Source organism: Scophthalmus maximus, chromosome 14 (assembly GCF_022379125.1).
Source record: "Scophthalmus maximus strain ysfricsl-2021 chromosome 14, ASM2237912v1, whole genome shotgun sequence".
Taxonomy (NCBI): Eukaryota; Metazoa; Chordata; class Actinopteri; order Pleuronectiformes; family Scophthalmidae; genus Scophthalmus; species Scophthalmus maximus.
Window position 1 is genome coordinate 6,138,675 of NC_061528.1, and position 21,372 is coordinate 6,160,046.

The 21,372-nt window shown below is 44.0% G+C and overlaps 1 protein-coding gene across 4 annotated transcripts; it reads left to right on the plus strand.

The window, feature by feature from the left end:
- The first annotated feature begins 442 nt into the window (after positions 1-442).
- Positions 443-20,942, plus strand: klf5b (Kruppel-like factor 5b). 4 transcript variants are annotated; one of them, XM_047337258.1, is made up of 5 exons: positions 452-587; positions 5,398-5,529; positions 17,048-17,999; positions 18,450-18,509; positions 18,858-20,942. In XM_047337258.1, exons 3-5 carry the CDS (start codon positions 17,060-17,062, stop codon positions 19,034-19,036), a joined length of 1,179 nt encoding a protein of 392 aa, XP_047193214.1. In that variant the 5' UTR covers positions 452-587; positions 5,398-5,529; positions 17,048-17,059; the 3' UTR covers positions 19,037-20,942. The 4 variants fall into 4 exon arrangements, with proteins under 4 accessions (XP_047193212.1, XP_047193214.1, XP_047193213.1 ...); XM_047337257.1 differs by having other exon boundaries at positions 5,398-5,523; XM_047337256.1 differs by lacking the exon at positions 5,398-5,529 and having other exon boundaries at positions 443-587.
- The last annotated feature ends 430 nt before the right edge of the window (positions 20,943-21,372 follow it).

Below are 21,372 nucleotides of genomic sequence, written 5' to 3' on the forward strand. Positions count from 1 at the left end.
TATGAGTTATTTATGCATAGTTGATATGTTATCTTATGGAGATGGTGATCAGCGATGTCATTTAACAGAGTTTGGAGGGAGGTTTGCCCTTTTTTTTCAAGTCGGAATTCCGATAAATATCTGACATGTCAGAAATTTATACGTCAGAAATTTGGGTCGGCCATCTTCAGGAGCCACGAGTCGATTCCTCAATCTCCGGGCCCTTTTTCCTGACTGCGCCTGCGTGAAGTGGCAACATCGTCAAATTGGCTTCTAATATAAGAAATAAATAGCATATTAAATATAATAAATAGTCATTGTGTTGGTGGATCCCTTCGCTGCTAAAAGCTGTTATTGTTTGTAATGTGATACATTATAATGTTAATTGGACAATAGTGCGCCTGCGCGAGTCCTTGTTATACGCTGTCGCTCCGGCACAGATTTACGCACGTGTCTGTCTTGTCCGCGTTCTTCTTCTATGGTAAACACAAACTTCTCCGCCTCAGAGGAACTCTTTCACCACGCGCAGTGTGCGCAGTCAAGTCGTGGCGGACGGTCGGACACATGGCACATCGTGGCACATCGCAGACGATTCCCCTCGGGACAGTGTGAGTTTTACAACGGCATCTCTAAGATCGCACAGTGCACGTATGCCCAGCGTTAGCCTCGCTAGCACAAGCTAGTTCCGATTAGCATGCCAAAACGAGTGACTCATTCCTTTACAGATTACACCTTTGACCACATCTCCTGTTCACTCAGCTGCTGTGAAGTTTTACACAAGTTGTTATTGTATCAACCCGTTTGCATTCTATACAATTTTAGTGCGTATATAGTGCGTTGTACGGTTTACCTACCTGAGACGGCGACAGGAAGTCACACTCGTTAGCGTCTGAGAAGTTCTGGCAATGTTCCGGCATCCTAAACTCTTATCCCCAACCCCGAGTCAGTGTGTGCATTAGAGCACCACCTACAGGTTAAACTGCGTAACAGCATGTAAATATGTATATGTCAGTAGACAGGATTTATTAAGTGTCATGACTGATAGTAAATATTAGGGCTGCAACTAACGATTATTATCCTTAATTATTATTATCATAATCGATTAATCTGTCGATTAATTTTTCTAGATTACTCGATTAGTTGTTTGGTCCATTAAATGGTGAAAATGTCAATCGCGTTTCCCAAAACCGAAAGATGACGTTTTGTTTTGTCCACACACCATAGATACTTACTGTCATAGAGGAGCAAAGATACCAGAACATATTCACATTTAAGAAGCTGAAGCTGAGTATTTTGATTTTTTTTTTCTCCATAAAAACTACTTGAACCGATTAATCGATTGTCAAAATAGTTGGGGATTAATTTAGTAGTCGATTACCAATCGATTAACTGTTGCAGCCCTAGTTAATATGAACCTTTTGTCTTGTAAATGAAAAATCTAATGAAATATAAAAACAAATAAAATAGTAGGGTGCCTGTTTTTACATCATTTATGAATTTATGACTGACATTTTACAGTCTGGTACACTAACTGGCTTCCAGCCGGCAAATGAGACTCGATATATCCATTTTACCAATCGGCATTGTTGTTGTTTTTTCGTGGCTTTTCCTCTATGTTGTGTAGTTAACTACTAACTGTTAAGGTAATTTGGTATATACTTTCATAGTACATTTTACCAGCAGTTTACTATTAGCATGTCAGGGTTCAGCCGAAGTTCAACAATACCATCGTATTCATTTTAAAATCAGCATTAAAAGGTTCACATGGTATCCCCTGCAATATGTTAATTGGTGCCACTCTCAATAACTTCCATGCGGACAAACTTTATCTAAAACCCTGAAATCAGTTACATCCCACCTGTGAGGTCGTGAAGGAGCCGACGGTGAAGTGCGTCGTGTCACCTCATGCAGTGAAAATTGGGGTGAATCACCCAATAAAGTATCATGAGCCATAAAGGTTGAATCAACACCTACAGACGTGATCACAATTACTCAAGGTTGACAACTTAATGAACTTTAAGAGACGCGGGTGCCCTTGCCTAATAAAGTATTAGGAGTGTTAGCCCTGCCGCAACAAATGAGGTTAGCTTTCTGCAACAATATCTGAAACAAAGTTAACTGGCCTTTAGTCAACACTTATTAACTAACATGTTAGGTAGAACTGTTTCTATGTTGACGTTAGTGGTAGTAGTGGCCGAGTTTCAATGATGACCGGTAGTCTTTGAGCTGACACAAGCTGAAATCTGTTCAACTAATATTTCATGGCTGCTACCAAAATATTGATGGGTTGCTTTAATTAATGAAACCAGGATTTTCTTGCCATGGGTCGGTGCACATTGATGCAGGTGGATCTACTCAGAGCCTGTTTGTCCCAAAGTGAATGGAAGTCAAACACCACGGTGGTGAAAAGAACAAATCAGCAAACAGCAACTTTTGATCCACTAACTATATATGTACTCTTTTTATTATCTAAACACAAAACCACCAATTTATGCAATGATCAATACAACAAAATTGCACTACATATTAACAACAGACAGATCGTAGAACCAGAGCTTACAGGACAGTCCTGAAAGTCCATGAACTTTATTTTTGTGGGCCAAATGTAAAAATAATTCAAATTTGCGAAGATAGTCAAACACCAATCCATAACATGTACAAATTCCCATTTAAATCGTCACAGGCGATCTCAGCAATCTGCTTTTGGTTGGATAACCTCTGATAGTCAGGTGACATTGGGGATCTTTCCTTGGTTTGCACTAAGTCTGGAGCATCATGGGCCTCGAGGTCAGAGTAGTGGGCTCGTTACTGAAAGGTTGCTGCTTCAGTTCCCTGGATTGGCAGGAGAAAAAAAATGTGGGTGGGAGGGGAGCAGTGGATGAACTGTGCCTCCAACGACCATTGCAGAGTTTGTCAGGATAATGAGAATGAGAATTAATAAATCACCAAATGTATTTTTTTCTTTGTTTTTCTAGAGCGACCATTCTGGCGCATGTTGCACAATTAAACACAAGGATCAGCGTTTGTGAAATGTTAACTTGTGTTTTTCACACAAGGTGTACAGATTTTTCATTCATCATGTTGTATTTGTTCTTTTTTTTCCACTACTAGGCTTCTGAAATAGAAACCTCAACAATGTAATGCATTTTTTCCCCCATCTTAATGGAAAATACCTTCACAGCCACAAACGCCTGCCATTGTATGATAAGCTACAAACGTACAGAGGCCTCTGAGAATCCATTTAGAATTAATAATACCAAAACCATCCTTGTTAATGAAAAAGTGTAATTTATCTGAAGAGGCTCAGAGTCATCTTTGAAATGCAAGATGTCAGTGAGCCGGTATAAATGTGGGCTTTAATGGATACGTTGACAGTGCGGCGGTATTGTTCTTGACAGAAGAAAATGATGTGAATGGCTCTGCTTGTCATTGTTGTGAAACTATTAATAGATCTGTAATTATGGTGGGCAAATTGTTGATTTTTTTTCCCCCTTCCTCCTCCGTGGTATTTGATATGCTCAGCACAATGAGGAGATGAATTAGGACTAATAAACAGGTCTCATGATTCTGTCTCTAATTGGAGGATCATTATATCTCTTCCACAGAGATGCCCACAGCCAAAGCCTTTAACAGCACTATTTCAAACAGGACACAAAAGGCCTTAATGAATACTCCTGTGACTTCGCTACCATCCCTCACAAAGGGGAGGCACATATTCTGTTTTTATCTTACACATAGTTTCCTGTAATTGTTGGACTGAGGCGCAAGATCAACCCTGCTTCCCCCCTCGGAAATCACAATAATTATACCGAGCTCGTATTTAGGTTAAGGAGCTAACGGATCGTTTGGAAAAATGTGTTTGCGACTTCAGACGGCAACTGGCCTCGTAATATACTTACTTTGAGAAGGAACAATACAGATGGGTGGGTGATGAATATTTAAATTGAAAAGAAAAAAAATCTGATATTGCTATGATATTGTGTCAAGTGTTTTACAATGTCCCTTACATGCACACTTATGCATTACCATTACAACACAATAACGGAAATATGGAGGGGAAAATGTAATGCGCATTCAGGGAATGAGTGAAATCTCTGGGTGCCATTTGCTCCCATCAGTGCAGCTGATAGAGTCATTAGAGGGCTGCCGCCGCGCCATCGGCTCTGGGGTTTCTCTCCTGTAAATGGCCCCGTTGGATGGGTGAACAACCTTCACGCGGCTCCGCGGCCTCGGAGCACTTCACTAAAGCTAATAGGTCATAGCTGCGGAGACGGGTGACGAGAAGCGCGAGTGTTAACAATGGATAATGTGAGAAAAGGGATCGCAGTTATCTAGAGGCTTTTCTCGGTCTCGTGATCTAAAGTGTTTGACATTGCATCGATGTGAATTTTAAGTGTAAGTCACGTTGTTTTTTCCCTCCGACTGCAAAGACAGCAAGGTATTTTTTATGCATTACACACGTGACCTCCGTTGCCAACGGAGGAGCTTCTTCTTCTTCTTTATCTATTAGTGACTTACGTGGTCCACCCTTGGACGGCTGGAAGAACCAAAAGTGCTGAAATCGTCTAAACGACGAGCCGAAGGATCTGTGGCTTTTTGCATATCACACCTCCTCTATGGCTTTAAGAAAACGGGTGACAGAGGTCAGCTCAATATGCATATAATTTGGGGTTACATTCAAAGTTTCGGTTTTAAGCTTCTTGATGAAAGACAGCTATGAATAAATGTAATCTTTTCTCTCGCATTTGGTTATTTGCTGAGGGGTAGGGAAAAAAAAAGTCTTTGTATGCTCTTTTGCTATTAATATTCCTTTATTACCGCTCCCTAAGATTCATTGTCCCTCTTAAAACCTCCAAATGATCGAGCAATGTCATTGATTTCTGATATTTATTTACAGAAGAAGAAGTTTTCCCGGATTTTGCTTTCATCCAACATTCAATAATCCAAAACACTATTGTGTCACTGTCACATTTGAATTCCCCTTCGTTTGTCACGGACGAGTGAACTGGAAAAGTTGAGGGCCACACCGGAGAGAGGGAACTTATTTGTTGAGCAAGGGAAAAATTCGACGAGACGAGGGCAGACTGTCAAAGGACTGAACGGCATTCATCTGCTAACCTGCTCAAGGTGTGCCTGGTTGATGTCCTCCTCCTTTGTTGGGGAGCATATGTCCACAGCAGCTGTGCCATCGTGAATAGGCAGTGATTGTATGCTAGCTAACTGCATTCCTGGGAGCCAGGCCAAGTCTGAGTGGAGTGAGCTGCCCCATTTTTTCATTTTTTTTTTTTTATTCGAGCGTCGCCTGCATTCCACCTGATTCACATGTCTCTGTTTCCATAGAACGTACCATTCACACAGGCAAAAAAAGAAAGAAAAAAATAGCACCCCTAACTAATAAGATCCAATTTTTTTTCTTAGGGCAAAGATGCTGAAGAGGTGATCCGGACACATTTCAGATCAAGTGCCGTTCGGCGTGTGGCTCGAACATCTGTGGAACTGTCTGTTCCAAGTGTCACAGTTTTCAAGAGCTACCGTGCAGTGCAGGTACCGGTGGGTGGGACTATTTTCATTATCCATTAATCTGTCGATTATTTTCTCGATTAATCGATTAGTTGTCTGGTCCAGAAAATGGTGAACAATTTCGATTGTGTCTCCCCAAACTACAAGATAATCTTTTGTTCAGTCCACACACCAAAGATATTTACTTTTACTGTCACAGAGGAGCAAAGAAACCAGAAAATATTCACATTTCAGAAGCTGAAATCAGATAATTTTGACTTATCTTTTCATAAAAACTACTTGAACCAATTAATCGATCGTCCAAATAGTTGGTGATTAATTTAGTAGTCGATTATTAATCGATTAACTGATGCAGCCCTAGTGCATTATAAAGCAAAAATTTGTCAATTAGCATTAAAGGAAAAGTACATACAAATGCCACAAGACGAAGAGTCAGGGAATCACAGGATGCACAGGAGAGTCAACAGGATGCATCTGGGACACATCTGGGGACCCCCCAAAAAAAAACCTGATCCAAATTCTAAATCCTTCCAGTCCAGTTCATGGCAATAGTCCAACCGCAGTGGTGGACCCCAACCAACGGGCCGTCATGAAGACAGAACTGATAACGTAGTGTATGTAAAGTACGTTTGTTATAATTGGTTTCTGCAGAAACATGCTGATCATCATCATAAAGGTATACACTTTTGTTATTGTAATTTATCAGCTTTATAAACAAATATAATCCGTGGGTCTATTCAAGAGAAGCCAGGTTATCACAAAATAAACCATAGTATCTAAGCTACGATATTATACAAAACTTAATGACCTCCGGTTGTTGCATGTACATAATCAGAGCTTGGCAACACCGAGTAATTCATCCTTGTAATTGTAATTTTCAAATGTGGCGGTCATCCTCTACAATAAACTGAAACCCCTGTAATTGTTATCAGACACTTGCACAGGAAGACGGGGCCTGTTAAGGCGATCTAAATGTTAACATGAAACGGCCGATTGCGAAATGGAAATCTCATTTGTGTTTGTCCGATCGCCGACAAACAATAGACATCTGCAATATTTCTCTTGTCCTGTCACCGACCTCCATCCCACGAGGAGCAAGGTCAACAGAAGAGCTGCAAATAGGACGGCGATCCCAAAATAACAAATCCCGAGCGCCAGCGACCCCCCCACTCCTCTCTTAAACAACACAATCACACAATCAAACCCGTAGCTGCCGTTCCCTCATTGTTTAATTTCTCCCGGCTATCTAAGATATCTCTGCGTCTGTTTCTTATCTTTGACCTTCAGCTTGTTGCTTTGTCGTCACCCCCCCCCCCCCCCCCCCCCCACCTACCTGCTCCCACCCCCCACGCCAGTGCGCTGCGACCTTCAGAGGGGTGTCATTACTCCCTGACCCATTTGACGATCCCCTCATGTGGAATGTGCATATGCCGAATCGCTGCGGATCTGCACAGTATGGGGTGAGGTGAAGTACTTACAGAAATATGACTTGACACGCTTTATCAAATGGGGAAAGATGAAGACGAAACAGCTGCTGGTGCTGTCGTAAGCAATCTGGCCGTGATTGAATAAAAGTGTCAGGAAAAGGGCCGCTTGATGGTCTTTTGTTCTCCCCCCATCCAGCTTGATGTTAGTTTGAGCTGTCAGGAGGGAATCACAGCTGGGTGATTTATCAATACTTGGAGTGACCTTGTAGCCACACTTCTGCGTGTGTGTGTGTGGGGGGGGGGGGTGGGAGAGAATATGTGTGTTTGGGTGTTTGCGCACGTACTCGTATCCGTGTGTGGCTCCGGCGGATTAAAAAGACACAAAGTGGAATATTTTCAAAATAGTTGGCACACGCAGACAAAGACTTGGCTTGACTTGGAACAGAATTCTCTCTTCTCTTAGACACAGTAAGTGGATTGTTCTGCCAACACGATAAGGGTATTTTTTCTCAACATCAGAGCGCTCAAAGTACCACCGGCAAATGTTTGGGAAGAAGTGCGCCTCTTTCAACTAACTCTTGCTTTTGAACAGGTTTTTTTTTTCCCTAAAAACTCTTTATTATTATGATTTTTTTCTTCCCTAACCTGTCCAGACCGGCTCTTCACCTCACCACTTTCTTTGAGGTGCACTTGGACAGGCTGTTTGCACAGCCGCCGTCGACTGTCTCTGTTGTGATTAAGCAGATGTTTTATTGCAGACTGGAACAGTCATTACTGCCATAAACCCATCTGTGGAATTGCTTTTTATGCAAATTTGCAAAGCATCTGCATAAATAAAGTTCTAATTAATACCTTTTTTGCAAAACCTCTGCGCTCTTTGATTCCTAAGTGTTCTTGATTGTGTACGAGCAGGTAGAAAGTACAAGTCAATGCACACACACAACAAGAGAGAGAGTTTTGTTCCACACGTACACAAATTTGTGTTGTTGTTTTTTTCCATAACTCTTCTGGTAGAACTGTGAATGAAGAACAAATAAGCAGTCGTTTAGAGGTTTATAGATTTTTTTTTAATTTTTCGAAAGCGCACAGCTCAGCTGTTACTTAAAGATATACAGCATATTTACTAATAATTAGATTTTGACAAGGCGACACGGTTAATTATCGACAAATCTTTGATTAAAATGAGCCCGACGCCGTTTCAATCAAGGATAACATTTATGTAAAGTTGCAGCGAGTTGCATTTTTTTTTTTTTTTTTAAGCTCCCGTTGTAGGTTACAAGGGAAATAAAACAAAATCTGCTGCTACCGGTTGATTGGGAACTACTGAAGAGTAAAGTTTCCCTGAGAACATTAAGGCTGCTTTATAGATCCCTTTGTTGTGAGGGTGCCAATGGAAGCTCATTAATTTCCCCAGGTTTTTTAATGGGGGAGTGTTGAACATGTGGCAAGAGTTGTCTTGGTGAGACCCTCATGAGTTGCACCTCTGCTGCTGAAAGGATGCCATGCTTTTTTTAATTGTGAAGGTGTCCCTTCGCTAAGTAATCAAGTGCATTTTTATTGTTCGGGAAATTGTACAAACCAACTTACATAAAGCGGCGTGAGTGATTACTTTTAATTCAATTTCAATTTTTATCAACTTTTAATATGCCATATAATGTCAGTCTACTCTTTTTTGCAGTACTGACCACTGTTTCCTGATTTACAACTTTAGCTAAATGATGTGAATAATTATTTCCTCTGCGAACTGCGTCCTTTTGAATGTTTCTTTGGTGTGGGTGTTCATGAGAGCTGCAACCGTTAATCGATTATTAATCAACTATACAATTGATTGTCAACTATTTTAATAATCGGTTCAAGAAGGTTTTATGAAAAAAAAATCTGTTTTCAGCTTCTTAAATGCGAATATTTTCTGTTTTCCTTGCTCCTTAATAAAAGTCAACTAAATAGATTTGGTGTGTGGACAAAACCAAGAAATATTCTTGGGGTTTGGGAAACACGATCGACATTTTTCACTACTTTATGACATTTTATTTACCAAACAACTCATTGATTAATCAACAGATTAATCCATAATGAAAATAATCGTTAGTTACAGCCCTAGTGTTTATATATATATATATATATATATATATATATATATATATATATATATATATATATATATATATATATATAAACATCACAATACACCAAAGTACTTCAAAAGCTAAAAAGGTATTTGCGAACTTGAACTTCCATTACCTTTTGAAATTAGGAGACGAGAACAAATTGCGCGAATAAAGAAAGACTTTGTTCAGTCATTAAAGGAGGCATCTGAGCCGTGAGGGAGGGAGGGAGGGGCTGTAGTCACTGAGGTCAGGGGGAAACGAAGAGAGGCTTAAAAAATGTTGGATGAAGGCAGAGTATTCTGCTTTTAGTTTTCATTTTGTGGCGATTAAGTACCGGCGCTGTTGCCAAAGAAAATGGATGATCTCCTGATGGCTTGGAACTTCTGAATGTTCAAGAAACATGTCATCTCAAATTGACTCGCTAGGGGGCAGTGTCACTTTGTCTGTGCAGTGTTACGAACGGTCATCGAAGACAGGATTACTGCGCTTATTTGACGCGACAAAGACAAACACGACCCAACTATTGAAAATAGGCATAAAAGTCTATTTATAGTCTCCCTCGGTTGCGGCATCTGTGTGTAAAGCGTGTTACCGTCCACTTTATGAACTTGGTGAAAGCACTCTGCTGGAGAGCAGAGCTCAGACTTCTCCTACGGTACAAAACACACACAGACGCAGATGATGCCACTCCGTCTCGCTCTCGTCAGCTGGTGAGATCTCGCAACTTTTAGCATAATGAATTTAGCGGAGGGATGCCTTTCGCTGCACAGTCCATCAGGCCTGCCATCCAGGAAGATTAAATTATGTCTGTAAGCATTAAAGCTGTGATACCCGTATTTGGGGCGGCGCGCGCATATGCATCCATTTGCAAAATTCTTTATAACAAAATTAAAAAACACGGGACACCTATGGAAAACGGCTCGGCACCGGCACTTAAAGCCGACCACTCCAAACAGTCTGCTGACTAATGCATTTCTAATCATCTCTGTGATCAATGTTAGCTACTGTGCAATAAGATTAATCAGCCATATGCAAAGCTCGGATCACCTTGAACGGAGCGAGAAGAAAGGGTGGGGGGAAAAAAGGGGAAAGATAAAAAAAAAAAAAAAGAGGCTGAAAGAAAAGTGTCCTAGCTATTATGTATGATAAACACGCCATACAGGAATAGAGTACACCTGCATTATTCACGCTTTTTCATGCCGCCCAGGTTTTGTGTGTGCGCTGGCGTTTCGGCAGCATCACACCGTTGTGCTCCTCTCAGCTGTGCTTTGGCATCTGTGCTCGGCCATCTCGCCGCTGAATAGCTGGCTGATTATTCCAAATCGGAGGGAATATTCAAACAAGGCCCATAATGCATTCTTCCATATGATTCTCCAGAGCTGGGACAGCTGCTCGGCAGCTTTCAATGCCGTGTTCGGAAGGGAAAAAAAGGGGGGGGGGACAGATTTCTCTGCTAAATTAATAGGCCCCCATTAAAAATCAGGGAGAAGTTTGACAAATTAAGCGGCGAGGGAGAGGGTGTGTGTCGCAGAGAGAAGGCCCACAACATAACTATCTTATACAAGCTGATAGATAGCTACACTTTAAGCCGAAATGATTGGGAAATTAATGTTTAACTTCATAATCTATAGCCGCACAGGATATTTGAATGGCCGTGCGGGCAAGCTGATGATGTATTGAGTTGGGCTTCTGGGAGCGCACAAAGCCCCGCTCTGTATGAGGATTGTCGTTTACATTTCTACACAATAACCGCCAGTGGCTTCAGTTTGTACAAATCAAACGGATTACACGCCAGGTCAATTTCACAAACCTCGTCCAACAAACCGCTAGAACTTTAATGACAAGAATTTTGTCAGCTGTATCACACGGGAGGAATTGCGGGGCGATCAAGTGTCTCTTTGTTCACGCCACACTGGGACCGGAGAGAACGAAGAGCGGCGCTGCAGCCCCGTAAAGTTTCAACTGGCAGATGAATTCTTTGAGTCTGGATCCCCCCCCCCCCCCCCCCCCCCCCCCCTCCTCTCTCTCTCTCTTTCTGCCTCTCCTCCTCCTCCTCTCTCTCTCTCTGGAGAACAACGAGGGGGTTGTCTGTCCAAGGGCACACCTGTAAGGTGCAGGACCCTCGACAGGCTTTACCCCAGTGGCCCCTCTCCCGCTGTACTCGAAAAGGCAATTATTCCTCCCCAGAAGATAGAGCACTGTCAACTTCAAACGCAGGACATTCTTTAGGCAGATTAGAAGAGAAATTATGTTTTATTATTATTTTGGGCCCCGAAGAATGAATTGGACTCTTATTTCCTCGTCTTTGTGGTGAAATCCAAGACAGTTTAAATGGCGGAGGTATGTTTTGGAGACGGGGGGCTAATACTCTGGTGTCTTTATGAAAAGGGCAACAGAGAGGATCAGATTAGACGGCGAACAGCGAGAGTCTTTCAGCGCGGCTGTGCTATCATCTCTGTCTTTCGTGTCCGTGCCTGTAGAGAGGTTAAATTAAATGGCTGTAATAAATGTTTTGGTCTCGCTGATGCGGCATGGCCGGCCATCAAACGAAAGGAAGGGAAAAAAACACTGTGGAGAAATGGCATGGTGCGAGATCAGAGAGAGGAACAAATGGAGGGGTGGGTAGAACTATGTCAGCACATTACCAACATTAGAAACGGACTTGTTTTCACTTAAACCTCAATTACAACGGTGGCTCCAGAAACAATTATATTGATGAATGCGTTGTAAGTTACTGTAATTAAATTATTCCATTTAATTAACGAATTATATTGAATTTCTCCCCAGAGGACGGCATCAGCCTCATCTGCTGTTTTACAAACAGGGAGTACTCTGTTATGTTATGTTGTGTGTGTGTGTGTGTGTGTGTGTGTGTGTGTGTGTGTGTGTGTGTGTGTGTGTGTGTGTGTGTGTGTGTGTGCGTGTGCGTGCGCGTGCGCGTGCGTGTGCGTGCGCGCTATATGGAAATGATTACTAATGCCTAATGAAACTGTGTCGGATCAGATAAATGCTGTACAGAGTCAACAAGCCGAGCTTTGTAACACGGCCAAACTCGAGGCAAAAAAATAATACAGCCAAAGAAGAAATTATTGATTGTGCTTTCTCAAGGGCAGGCTTTTGCAAAAGCTGACATCATATAAATTATCATTCTGAGTGCCTACGTGAGGGTTTGAAGAGAATATGAAGTCAAACAGAAATATTCATTTCTTTGAATCAATACATCTATGGAGATTTCTTTTTTGATACACATAAGTGTTCTAAAATCCACCTGCATGTGTCTTTGAGAACACATCCACACAACAACATTTCAACTCGCAAATTAATAGCACTAAATCAAGGCGCCGGTTTATTGCACGAAAACATCCCGTTCGCCGCGTCTGCTCGCCGGCTATAGAAAGGTAATTATACACAATATAAAAACCGGGAACGCATAACCGTCGTACTTTGATGGTTCAGCACAGTAGCATAAGCTACAGTACATAAATGCACACGGAGAGGGCCAACTGCAGCCGACCATTGCCCTCTGGTGGGGAGTGCCAGGCACCTGCTCGGGGGTTTAAACTAAATATAGAGAGCAGCACATGAGATTTGTTGGTATTGCATCGGATGGATGGCACAAAAAAAAACATTCAGGATATAACTCACAAAAAGGGAGGGAGAGCTGTGCACGAATACACGTTGGTCGTGTGATATTCCACTAATAAGATATCTCAAATATTTTGATCTGATCACAGAAAGTTGTGTTACAAAATGAGCTTACAGTAGCAACAGTGCTGCGTGCGTTTATTGTCCTCCACCCCCCCCCCCCCCCCCCCCCCCACTTGGGCTGGCCATATTAGTCCATGTGCGAGCAGAGAGAAGTTGTGATGCTGTAAGCACATACCGGGCATTCCCTCTCCTCCCGCCGTTGCAGTTGTTGGGCATATTGTGAGGGGTTTTAATACAGGGGGGATATGGAGAAGGGGCTCGGCTCACATTCGCCCGCACAGGAAGAGCCGCGGCCAAGAATGACAGTTGCTCCTCTTGGAGCTGAGACACTCGCGGATTTAAATTGCACTTTGAAAGGTCAGCACATGACGGCCGATCGGTCAACTCCTAATTGGATGATCAGCAGTCATTTGAATATGTTTCAGGCTTTTTCTTTTTTTCCTTTTTCTTTTTTACTGCATCAATGAAAAACGATGAATATGTTAACATTTTCATAGGTGCAAGAGTCATTGTGGTAGTATAAGTTAGAAGATTTTGAATCTGCGGATAATGGTAGTATGAACACTATAGTTGATAACTGATAATAATGATAACACCACTATGACCACAAAATCAAAATAAAACAAATAGAAGAAAGAAAAAAAAATCCAGTAACAGTGATAACAACGTACAAAAACATTAGTGTTTTAAAATGAAATAATTGAAATAAAGCATCATAAGATGATAAAATAACTCAAATTAAAAGAGGTAAAATGAGATGATAAATAAATATAACATTTTAGAGTACAACTTTTTTTAAGAAATTGATTTGAAGTCTGATTCATAAGAGGGAAAAAAAGATTCGCATGAGATCGTGAATCATTCCACAGCTGACAGAGGAGTAACTTGAACACACAAAAAAACTGTCAGCCCCATAAAGAGCACCAGGTGATTATGAATTTTGAGTGAATAATAGTTAAATGTTGTACTATACATATAGACTGCACCGTACATCCACATATCCCATTATATTTATAGGTTTCACACATGACCCGATCTAACCCCGGAGACGTGCACATTTAAAAACCTGTTCAGTCAAGCCCACAGTGGGTGCAGTCGCAACATTAATAAGAGGACAAAAAGTGCCTGAAGAAAAACACGAGGGAGTGGCAGTAAATGTCACACTTAAAGAAACATCCTTACACACACACACACACGCACAATATTTTTTTTTCTTTTCCTCCGAAATGTTAATCAGCATCTGAGTCCGTGCCAGTCGTTGTGTCATACCTGTGTTTCCAGTTCCAGCATGTTGCACACTGCACACTGTGTGATTTCTTCACACCAGCCAGTGTGTGGGGGGGGGGGGGGGAATTAAATAAATAAAGAGGCAAAAACTCCTCTGACAAGTGGATTCTGATTTGTTAAGCCGAGGCATAAAGCGTCTGTCACCGTGATCTCCAGAGGGCTGGAGGTTGAAGTACTGATTGTTTTTGCAACGCCGAGCCAAAGTATGTATATAGAGTATATACCTGAGTATGTGAAGAACAAACAAGGGCAGATTTTTAAAAAAAAAACTAAAAAAAACCACATCACACAGAGTCAGAGTTTCTGCAGCGTCACAACAAAAGGTAAATGCGGTGTGAGTTCAACATGAAAAGTGGCACATTTGCAGTTTTTTGTGCGTTCTTATCGTGCGTTCACAAGCTGCTGCAGGCGGGTTCAGAGAGGATCATCGCTGCCGAACGATGGTGTGAAAAACAAAATGTATATGACAGTGAAACGCTGAGCTATTTTGATGGAAGCGTCTATTGCCAGTGTGTGTGTGTGTGTGTGTGTGTGTGTGTGTGTGTGTGTGTGTGTGTGTGTGTGTGTGTGTGTGTGTGTGTGTGTGTGTGTGTGTGTGTGTGTGTGTGTGTGTGTGTGTGTGTGTGTGTGTGTGTGTGTGTGTGTGTGTGCGCTCTTCTCTGCTGGCTCAGGAATGTTGGCATCAAGTATGCAGTCCTGACAGACAGCTGCACTGCAGTGGCGTTTTTAACATGCCAGACCAGGACCCGTGTGTGTGTGTGTGTGTGTGTGTGTGTGTGTGTGTGTGTGTGTGTGTGTGTGTGTGTGTGTGTGTGTGTGTGTGTGTGTGTGTGTGTGTGTGTGTGTGTGTGTGCGCGCGCGCGCGCGCGCGCTGGAGGCGCAAAGGAAATCAGGAACTGCAAAATCAGAAAATCCAGTTTTTAATCGTGCGTTCACAAGCTGCTGCAGGCGGGTTCAGAGCGGATCATTCGCTGCTGAACGTTGGTGGGAAAAACAAGATGTATATGACAGTGAAACGCTGAGCTATTTTGATGGAAGTGTCTATTGCCAGTGCGTGTGTGTGAGTGTGTGTGTGTGTGTGTGTGTGTGTGTGTGTGTGTGTGTGTGTGTGTGTGTGTGTGTGTGTGTGTGTGTGTGTGTGTGTGTGTGTGTGTGTGCTGGAGGCGCTAAGGAAATCAGGAACTGCAAAATCAGAAAATTCCAAAAATGACAGGTAAATATTTGTGTGCCGACTTTGATCCGCTGTGGTGGCAGGTGAGACACTTGTCAGAGAGGTCATGTGCTTGAACTTACAGAAGTGTGAAATGTCCAAAAGCAGTGCATCAAATAAAAAAACAGAGAGGAGGAGAAGAAGAAGAAGAAGAAGAAAAACAGCATCAAATTGGAATTTCACCTGTTTATCAGAAGAGGTGTGAGGCTCATGACCTGTCGGAACAAATCACACGGAGGCTCGTGGCCTGTTCCACATGACCCCGAGGAATAACTGCACTAATTAAACCACAGACTCACTTTATTTCGGGGGGGGTCCTGTGAACAAACTGCTCATGTGTGGACACTACAAACCCTCGACAGGTTCATCTTCCTCGAACTGCCTCTTCATCCCCCAACTACACGCTCTTCTACTCCTCCTCGGCCGACTCCACACACACACACACACACACACACACACACACGCCCAGTGTTCATTGCACAAGGTGTATCCCGATCGCTCGCTTGTCCTGTTTGTGGTGCACATGTTGGGCCCCGCCCTGCGCGGACGCGCCGATACCACGCAGTTGCGTAATTTGACAAGCGAGCGCAAAAAGAAAAAAAGAGAAAGAGCCAGGCGATAGAGAATGAACGCGTGACAGCCGCCGCCGCCGCGTTCGCCTGTTTGGAAACAGAAGAAGAAGAAGAAGAAGAAAAAGAAAACCAACACAAGCGGACACCTATGCGTCGTTCATCCCCTCGCAGACAAGTGTAGCACCCGTCGACCCGTATGGCCGCCGCCGTGAGGAACCACGTCTGGCTCGCTCCGGGCCAGGACGCGCAGTTGCTCCACAAATCACCGGACGGCGCGAGAGGCGGAGACCGCGGACAAGTGCCCTGCGCCGCGGGGGACGGCGTCCCGGCAGCTTCGTGCGTCCACGCCTGCGATTCGGTAGGTTGCGTTTGTCTTGTGCCATCGCTCCAATTTGGCGTGTTCGCCTCCGGGCGTCACGCGTGCGTCCGCCGATGGCCGCTGGGGTTTCGACGCACGGAGGTTCGTGGCGTCGCTGCTGCTGATGAGAGCAAAGACATGTTTTCATTTACAGACGTCAGCCCCTGGTATTGACAGAAGGCCCCCTTGTGTGTGTGTGTGTGTGTGTGTTTACTCAATATCTACGCCCCGTCCCGTCACTGTAATTCAGATCCTCCTGCGCGTCTGCATGGACGGATGCTGCTGACATGGAGGCTGGATCGACAGCGGGACGTCGAGGCTGAGTGCCGAGATGTGAAACGTCGCACCCGCGCAAGAAACTTGTGAGGAGGCGAGATGCGTAAAGCGCTGCGCCGCGGGAGCAGCTGGAAATTCTAAATCCAGCCATGTGTGTTTCCAAAACTGCTGGGGCGTGTTTGCGAGAGGGGCGTCCGAGGGGGATGGGATTGGGGGGGGGTCGTCTTTGATGTGTGTTAAGACACACGTGCAGGCCCCCACTGTACTGTGTCCGCAGAAGCTGGTTGTGCCCTGTTTGTCTTTATGCCTCAGTGGACGGTAGAGGATCCCACATGATGAATCAACATCCTGGAATGAACAGGGAGTAGTAGAAGGAACCACAGAGGCGTTCACTGTCACATGTCAGTGCTGACTATGAAGAAAAATCTTCAAAATATCATACGATGATTTGAATTAGAATACCTCACAAGGAGGCTCCTTTAAGAACCCTTCTGCATTAATTACTGGACCCAGTTTTTTTTTGTTTTTTTGACTTCTGCATTTTGTGTAACACCCACAACTCGTCCGACCTGATTATCTCCTTGGCTTTTTGTTTTTCCCAGGTCAAATCAGACATGGACACCTACCTGTCTTCTCCACTCTCGCAGCAGGACATGGTGAGTCCCAAGATGCCGTGCAGGGATCATGGCGCCCTGATGCTGGAGCCGCCTTTCCCCGAGGACTTCGCCTCGCCGTACAGCGTCAACATGAGCCTGCTCCTGCCCGACATCACGTACCTGCACCCGGGCCTCTGCAGGGCCGTGAGGCAGATCAAAATGGAGCCGCCGCATCACTCCCCGATGCACGCCGCCTGTCAGGCAGGTGGCGGCGGCGGCGGCGGCGGCAGCGGGCCGCTGGCGCCCCCGGGTGCCCCGGGTGCCCTGGGCGCGGCCGACGCGTCGGGCGGTAACTTTTACATCAAACAGGAAGTGCCAGATTTCCAGGATGTTCCCCTGTTCCAGCTTCTGAACTCTGACCTGGAGCAGCTCATTCACGGGTCGCAGCTCAACTCCCAGTTGAGTCTTCCAAATGGGAACGTCCACGTCGGCCAGGCGCAGAATTCCGCTAAACCCACGAGCAATCCCCAGAGTGAATGTTTTCAATACAGCCGGCACTTTGGCCACCAGCAGAGGCCGACCTATTTGCCACCTTCTCCGCCAAACTCGGAGCCCCCGAGCCCGGACAGGGGGAAGGAGCTCCTCCACAATCTGTCCCCACCTCCCTCGTACGAAGCCAGCATCGCTTCCAAGTTAACGTTTCAGACCCACAATCCCATCGACCCAGGACAGACTTCCGGCGCGGCTCCGATCCAAGGCCAGGACCAAAACCCCGGCGTTCAACTAGTCCAGAGTCCAGCTGTTGGTCCAGCCCAGCGTTCGAGCCTGTCGCCGGTTCAGACGCCGCCGGGTGTCGGCCCTCTGTCCCCGGTGTCGGCCCAGTCAGCTCCACTTAAGTACAATCGAAGGAATAATCCTGATCTGGAGAGACGGCGGATTCACCACTGCGACGTCCCCGGTGAGACTTCTGTTCGAAAGCCCCACATGATATCAAATTACTCAGTGAGCTTAGGGCTGGACAATATGGCCTATAAATAATATGGCAATATATTTTGTTATACCTCGATACGCGATATATATTGCGATATTTTAAATCTCCTCTAAAGTACAATTTAACCCTTTGATGCACACAATCACACCAGTATGATGGTTTCTAGTCGTGCCTGCAACCTATGTCTGTATTAAAACATTCTTTAAACTTAATTATATTCATTAATGGTTTCTATCGGGGCAATTTTAATCTGTCAACCTTATGCTGGCGCCTTCACAAAATTGGACGTGACAATTTGTGGTCGCGGTATTGGTGATATAGTCATTTAATACATCTCAAGCCGCAATACATGGGATATATTCCAGATATCGCCCATCCCCAAATGAGCTCTCTCTTTGTTTTTTCTTTCCTTTTCAGGATGCAAGAAAGTGTACACCAAGTCTTCCCATCTCAAAGCCCATCTCCGGACCCACACAGGTAAACACGTTTCGGGTCGCGTTTTTTATTTCGGGAACGAAGGCGCGGACGTTGCCAGGCAGAAGAAAAAAAAGAAGCACTTGGCATGTAGATGCATTCTGTCCGCCGACAGCCGACAGACCTGGCCCACATCTCACCGCTGTCAAATCACATAAACCCCTGCAGCTCTCGTAAAGGGGCAGGCAGACAGGACACAGTCGAGGCGTCGCCATCCGTGTGTTTTTTCATCATCAAAACTTCATTAGTCTTCTGAGATATGAAGGAGATGATTCTTGTACTTTTAGAAATAATCTCTCATGTATTTAAGAGGTGTTGACTGTCTGTTGTCGTGTTTTTTTTGGGCTGCAGGAGAGAAGCCGTACCGGTGCTCCTGGGAGGGATGTGAGTGGCGCTTCGCTCGCTCCGATGAGCTGACTCGCCATTTCAGGAAACACACCGGGGCGAAGCCTTTCCAGTGCGGAGTGTGCAACCGCCGCTTCTCCCGCTCCGACCACCTGGCCCTGCACATGAAGCGACACCAGCGCTAGAGAAAAACACTCCTGCACCACGAGTCAATCTCCTTTTTACTTCGTCCCCGCGTTAAACAGCTGACAAATTTCTAACTGTGGACAATTCCCAGTGGAGATATATTCTTATAGCAGTGCTGGCCCCACACGTTATAGTTCCTTTTATTGTAAAAAAGATTTTTAAAAAATGACCGTTGCCTTATTTTATTTCCACGTATGCATCCCAAATATAAGGGGGATGTTTCATAAAGTTGTCAGTCAACAATCATTCGCCAAACGTAATAATAATCTCTTTATTGTCATTATATTTGTTTAACTGCCACGAAATCTTTCAGGAAGAAATATCAATTCCACCTTTTTTTTTTCTTTTTTTTTTAAGGGTTTTCAGTGTACAGATTATATCTACAACGTGTTATACGGGCATTTATTTAAATAACTTATACAGCAAACTGCCAATACTGTACAGTAAGTGCTGGGGGGGTCGGACGCAGTGTCGTCATGAGCTGGGAGGTCGAAGGATGTGTTGACGTGTCCGGAGGGGGAAGTGACAAAAAGAGTGTGTGTAACATATTCAAATAACATATCAGTTCGTTCAAGTTGTCGACTTCAGGAAAGACACGGCAGGAAGATGTGAAGAGTAAAAATGCATGTTGGCAGGACACCGGTGAACCGTGTGGCGAGTGCAGTGCTTACAGCTCCATCACTGCCAGAGCTATCGGACAAGAGAAAGATAAACTGTATCTATCTGAAATGAAAAGGAGAGGTGCTGTCCACCTGGGCTGCGTTGTGCATGTCCCATGTCCAGGCCCTTATAACAGTACATATGGACGAGATGAATCAGTTCCGTTATTTCATTTCAGGACTTTTATGATTCTCTGAAAAGGCTCGTTTCACGTGCGACGAGTGCTCGTAGAAACCGCTCCGACGTGCTGCACCAGAGCTCTGAGCACCTGACGTGGAAGCGGCGGGCCGGTGGGTTATTCTTCCCCCCGCCGGGGAAGTCGTTACGATCGGCGAAGTTGGACGTTCGTCTCGTCTTGATTTTTTTTTTATTCTCTCTCGTTCTGGTTTGTAAAAAAAAACCCACCGCGCGTCCCAAGCATTTGTCTTTTGTGTTGTTCCGCTCACGGCAGGATTGCGACATCGCATCACGGGCGACTTGTCTCGCTGGGTGGTTTCAACGTGGCGTCTTTGAGTCGTGAGTTGTTCTCTCTTTATTTGTCTCATGTGAGACTCCTGACTGAGCACCTGCCAGTCGGAACATCTGTGAGACGCGTTTGGTCGCTGTGACGGCCATCCGTGTGTTCAAACACCTTCTGAAAGTGCCTTTAACTGCTTCCCTTTTTTTTTCTGTTCTTTGGATGAACGATACACAGAGACGCCCCCGCCGGGGCAGCGTTCTCTTATCTGCTTCTCTTCTCTGCCAAAAATGGTTCTGTATGTTGGCTGCCCCCCTACCTTATTTACACAAGACATCAACTTCTATTTATGACCAGATTTATTCATAATTTGAGTCCTGTTTGAACAAGAATTCGATTTTTGAAGTTTCTATAATTTGTTTGGATGTATATTTTGTGTTTGATGCATTTCCAATGGTTTCTGTATAAAGATTTTTTTTTTTTTATGTCTTGGCAAAGTCTAAGAAGGATCAAATTATAGAAAAATCATCAACACACTGTCACCACTTCCTCCAGCCAAGGTAGCAGCTCGGCGGAGTTACTGCCAGTGAATTACTGCAATACTTTTAGATATATTTAAACACACACACACACACACACACACACACGAGTATTTTGACATGGTTGACACATGGAAAGTTTTACAGTAGCTTCATAACATGAAGATGTAACCTAAAATGATAATAAATAATGTGCTATGGAGCCACATGACTCTCATGATGCAAATAAAAGTTTTGTGTTGAAGATTACAACTAACGTGGAACATTTTTGAATTGTTTGACTTTTTAAAACGCAACAGAACCGTCAAAATTCCTCACTTGAGCTGTTAAGAGTTTCGATTGCAAGTAGTAGTTTTGCATTGGCGCCTTTGTTTGAAAATGTTTCATCAGCACAGTAGCAATCTCAAACTTTTACCAAATTATGTGCCGTCCATAAAGCTGAACCTAGGAGGTATTGGTGCATATGCATATATCGGTTATGGTAACATCAAATGTGCATTTTGTATCAAATAGCGTTGATGTGTATTCATTGATTATTTGCCATTAGCAGTAAAGATATAGGGAGTTACATATGTCCCAGCTTATTAACATCATCCAAAATTCCAATGTTCAAGGTGTCAGAGACTACCCAGGGCCCTGGAAAGCCTGGAATTAGTTTTTTCTGAGTAATAAGTGTCAT